At 41.7% G+C, this 4,794-nt stretch overlaps 1 protein-coding gene across 1 annotated transcript in view; it reads right to left on the minus strand.

The window, feature by feature from the left end:
* NRF1 (nuclear respiratory factor 1) overlaps nucleotides 1-4,794 on the minus strand; it is a 97,835-nt gene that overhangs the window by 47,827 nt on the left and 45,214 nt on the right. Inside the window, exon 6 of the mRNA XM_007955417.1 lies at nucleotides 1,816-1,917. Coding sequence (XP_007953608.1) covers nucleotides 1,816-1,917 — 102 coding nt within the window. The remainder of the gene's footprint in view (nucleotides 1-1,815; nucleotides 1,918-4,794) is intronic.

The following is a 4,794-nucleotide window of genomic DNA, read 5'->3' on the forward strand; positions in this document are numbered from 1 at the left end:
CATCCTTTCCTTCAAGGCTCAGGGGTCCAAGATTATCTTCTGTGTCAGTATTTATTGGTTTCCCTTTTCTTTGTTGAAGAGGGTCTGTGCAATCCTTCTGCCTAGTCCGCCATCTTGCCCCGCCTCTTCTAATGTCTTTTTATCTTGGTGTTTTTTTTTTTCCTTCTAACAGCAATTACTTCATATATCTTTATTATCAGATACCATTCGATTTCAGATTTTGACTCTTCTGACATACAGTGCAATTAAACATCACACATCACCAACACCAAAGGCGGTCTTGAATGAATTCTCAGGTCCACCTGCATTTATACAGGACGGGCACTCCTGGGAGCAGGTTCCCGGGTAAACCCACTCCCGATGCTGGCACAGCACCTGCACACGGCAGGGCTCGGTATGCGCTGGTTGACCAGAAGCCCAGCATCCCTCTGCCGCCTTCACTGTCAGTTCTCGCCCTTCCCCACAGGGCACAAGTGAAGGTTACCGCGTGGTGTGCCAGGTGGGAGTGCTCCATGGTTTTGAACTAGGGTGAGATAATACTTTCAGCTTCATTTATGATACTACTCTTCAATGTCTATTGGCTGTTTTTCAAACTTTGGGAGTTTATCACACTAGTGTCTTTAGGGGAAAAGTCTAGTCACTTAATGAGCTCCTGAATCTTAACTGAACTCAAAGCTCAGAGCCTGGGTTATGTTTTTCAAACATGCTACCCAGCTTTAACACTGAACTCTGTGACCTTGAGTAAGTCCCTCAACGGAGAACGCAATAGTACCTATTTCACAGGGTTGAATGTTTGGTTCAGTAAATGCTCAATAAAGGTCAGTTATTCTTCCTTTTATTGTTTGAACCAATTCTCCATCCATTCAACAATCCCTCCCAAAGTCCCATAGCTACCTCTATTTTAGTAGGGAAATGGTCTCCTGAAAATGCTTCCAGAAGCATGTTTAACCTCGTGGAACAAAATCCAAAAACTCAGTAATGACCAGAATTACTGGTAAGATGAAGTCTGGTGAGAATCCCAATACTATGGCCCTGAAACACATTCTGTGCCTGGAATAAAACTCACCCCCAGGGGCAGGCTCTCAGACCAATAGTGAACAAGATGTACATACAGAGGACTTAACCCAGGATGCCACACCCACACACTCAATGGTAATACATCCCTTAAAGCAACAGACATGGGACATCAAAGGACCAACATTCAAACTGAGGAAATGCGGGACAAACAGGAGTGCCTAATTATGAGGGGCACAGGGGGAGTGATGCAGGGTAGGGAGGGGAGGAGACTGGGTTAGGGCTGGACATGGCGAATGGGGAATGAAACTAAATGTATGCGTGACGTTGAATGTAAAACAAGCTCTTAAAATAATAATAAAACAACCCCACAAAAGTATGTTTAACATGTAAAAAATCACGTCTATAGGCCTACAAATTTATTTTGTAACATATTTACCCTAGTCAGCTCTGCTTTTAAGGAATCAAGTTTTTGCATAAAGTCCAAAGACAAAATTCTTTTGAGATTCACAGCATAAAAGTATTAAACGTAAAACCCCTTTTTAGCTTGTAGTATACAAGATGCTATATGAGAAACATAACGTAACTCCTGACAGGTCTGAATCATAATGACCAATGGATTTCAATTGTTAAAATTAATATACAACATAATATTCTTTACAAAACAGTCATGGTTAAAATAAAGGCATGCTGGAGGCACGCAGACAATTGACAGTCTGTCTGTCCTCTGGCCTTCTCTCCTCCTGCACCTGTGCACTGAAGTAAGTTTTTAAACAGATGCAGACTGAACGTTGTGCTTACCTCGCCATCAGCTACAGCAGAATAATTCACTTGGGCCACAGTGACTGTGGTCGGCAATTCCGAAGCATCAGCCAGTGTGGCCACTGTTGCCCCTGTACCAACCTAAAGAAAAACAGATAGTGCAGGTTGATAAGTAGATCCTCCTGCCCCTCCTTTACTCAGAAGTTAAAAACAGAAAAACACCCAAATCTAGTGCCATTGAGTTGATTCGACTAACAGAAACCCTACAGGACAGAGTAGAACTGCCCCATGGAGTTCCCCAGGTTGTCAATCTTTACGGAAGTAGACTGCCTCCTCTGTTTCCTGTGGAGCGGCTGGCAACCTTTAGATTACAGCTGAGTGCTCTAACCACGGTGCCATCAGAGCTCCTTACTTACAAGTTCAGATTTATTTAATTCCAAACTCAACATAGGTAAAATTAATATGCTCTGTAAAGTGAGTTATTGAAATCATGTCTCAGAGACTAGCAGGAGTATCAGCGTTTTACTTCAACCAAAGATATCAATATTAGATGAGTCATCACGGTTCATACCCACTCACTCCCCCAGTTGTCAGTCAATCAACTTTCTACTCTTACCCCATTGATCAACAAATTGTGCTTTACTTCAGAGAAAATATTCCCTGGCCAGTGACAGACTGAAATGGTGGAAAAGAGGCCACTTTAAGTGCTTTTTATTCTGGAAATGTCCAGGAAAGCTATCCACAGCTCTGTATTAAGTAAATGCAGCCCTTTAAAATAGTCTTCGGAAGTCAACTACAGGTAAAAGAATCTAGTGGAACTGTATAAAGTCCATGTAAGTGTTGTTGTTGTAAGTTGCCGTCGAGTCATCTCCAACTCATAGAGATCCCATGCCCAGAACAAAACACTGCCTGATCCCACACCATCTCTACAATCCTTTCTATGCTTAAGCCCATGGCCACAGCCACTGTGTCAATCCATCTCGTTGAGGGCCTTCCCCTCTTTCGTTGACCCTCCACCTTACCAAGCATGATATCCTTCTCCAGGGAATGGTCCCTTCTCACAACACGACCAAAGTAGGTGAGAGGAAGTCTGGCCATTCTCGCTTCCAAGGAGCATTCCAGCTGCACTTCTTCCAGGACAGATTTGTTAGTTCTTTTAGCAGTCCAGCAGTCCATAGTACTTTCAGTATTCTTCACCAGCACCACAACTCAAAAGCATCAATTCTTCTTTGGTCTTCCTTATTCACTCTCCAGTTCTCACATGCATAGGAGGTGACTGAAAATCCATGGCTTGTGTCAGGTGCACCTTAGTCCTCAGGGAGACATCTTTGCTCCTCAGCACTTGAAAGAGGTGCTTTGCAGCTGATTTGCCCAGTGCTATACATTGTCTGATTTCCTGACTGCTGCTTCCATTGGTGTCAACTGCAGAACAAAGCAATGTGAAGTCTTTGAAAAATTCAATCTTTTCTCCATTTATCATGACACTGCTTACTGGTCCAGTTGTGAGGAGTTTTGTTTTCTTTATATTGAGATGTAATCCATACTGCAGACTGTATTCTTCAGTCTTCAGTGTTCATCAGTAAGCGCTTCAAGCCATCCTCACTTCCACCAAGCAAAGTTGTGTCATCTGTGTATCGCAGGTTCTTCATGATTCCTCCTCCAATCCTGACCATGTTCTTCTTCATATAGTCCAGCTTCTCGGATTATTTGTTCAGCATACAGATCGAATAAGTATGGTGAAAGGATACAACCCTGACACACTCCCTTCTTGATTTTAAACCATGCAGTGTCCCCTTTTTCTTTTTGAATGACAGCCTCCTGGTCTATGTACAGGTTCCTTGTGAGTATAATTAAGTGTTCTGGAATTCCCATTCTTCTCAATGTTACCCATAATTTGTCATGATCCACACAATCAAATGCTTTGCATAGTCAATAAAACACAAGTAAACATCTTTCTGGTATTCTTTGCTTTCAGTCAAGATCCATTTGACATCAGCAATGATATCTCTCGTTCCATGTCCTCTTCTGAGTCCAGCTTGCATTTCTGGAATTGTTCTGTCAATATACTGCTGCAATTGTTTTTGAATTATCCTCAGTAAGATCTTACTTGCATGCGATATTAATGATATTGTTTGATAATTTCCACATTCTGTAGGATCACCCTTCTTTGGAATAGGTAGAAATATGGATCTCTTCCAGTCAGTTGGCCAGATAGCTGTCTTCCATATCACTTGACATAGCTGAATGAGTGCCTCCAGCGGGGCATCCATTTGTTGAAACATCTCAGTGGGTATTCTGTCAATTCCTGGAGACTCCTTCTTCGCCGATTCCTTCAGGGCAGCTTCGGCTTCTTCCTTCAATACCACTGGTTCTAGATCATATCCCACCTCCTGAAATGGATGTAGATTGACCAGTTTCTTTTGGTATAGTGACTCTGTGTATTTCTTCCATCTTCTTTTGATGCTTCCTGCATCATTCAGTATTTTGCCCAGAGAATATTATGCTTGAGGCTTAAATTTTTTCCTCAGTTCTTTCAGCTTGAGAAATACCGAGGATGTTCTTCCCTTTTGGTTTTCTAACTCCAGGTCTTTGCACATTTCATTATAGTAATTGGCTTTGTCTGCTCGAGCTGCTCTTTGAAACATTCTGTTCAGCTTTTTTATCTTGTCATTTCTTCCATTTTCTTTACCTACTCTCCACTCAAGGGCAAGTTTCAGAGTCTCTTCTGACATCCTTTTTGGTCTTTTCTTCCTTTCTTGTCTTTTTAATGACCTCTTGCTCTCTTCATGGATGACATTCTTGATGTTATCCCACAATTCTTCTGGTTTTTGGGCACTGGTGTTCAATGCATCAAATCTATTCTTTAGGTAGTCTCTAAATTCAGGAGGGATATATTGAAGGTCATGTGTGTGTGTGTGTATGTATGTGTGTGTGTGTATATATATATATATGTATATATATATGTATATATATGTATGTATGTATATATGTATATATATGTGTGTGTGTGTGTGTGTA

Source organism: Orycteropus afer, unplaced genomic scaffold, assembly GCF_000298275.1.
Source record: "Orycteropus afer afer isolate SDZICR_OR568_19922 unplaced genomic scaffold, OryAfe1.0 scaffold00501, whole genome shotgun sequence".
Lineage (NCBI taxonomy): Eukaryota > Metazoa > Chordata > Mammalia > Tubulidentata > Orycteropodidae > Orycteropus > Orycteropus afer.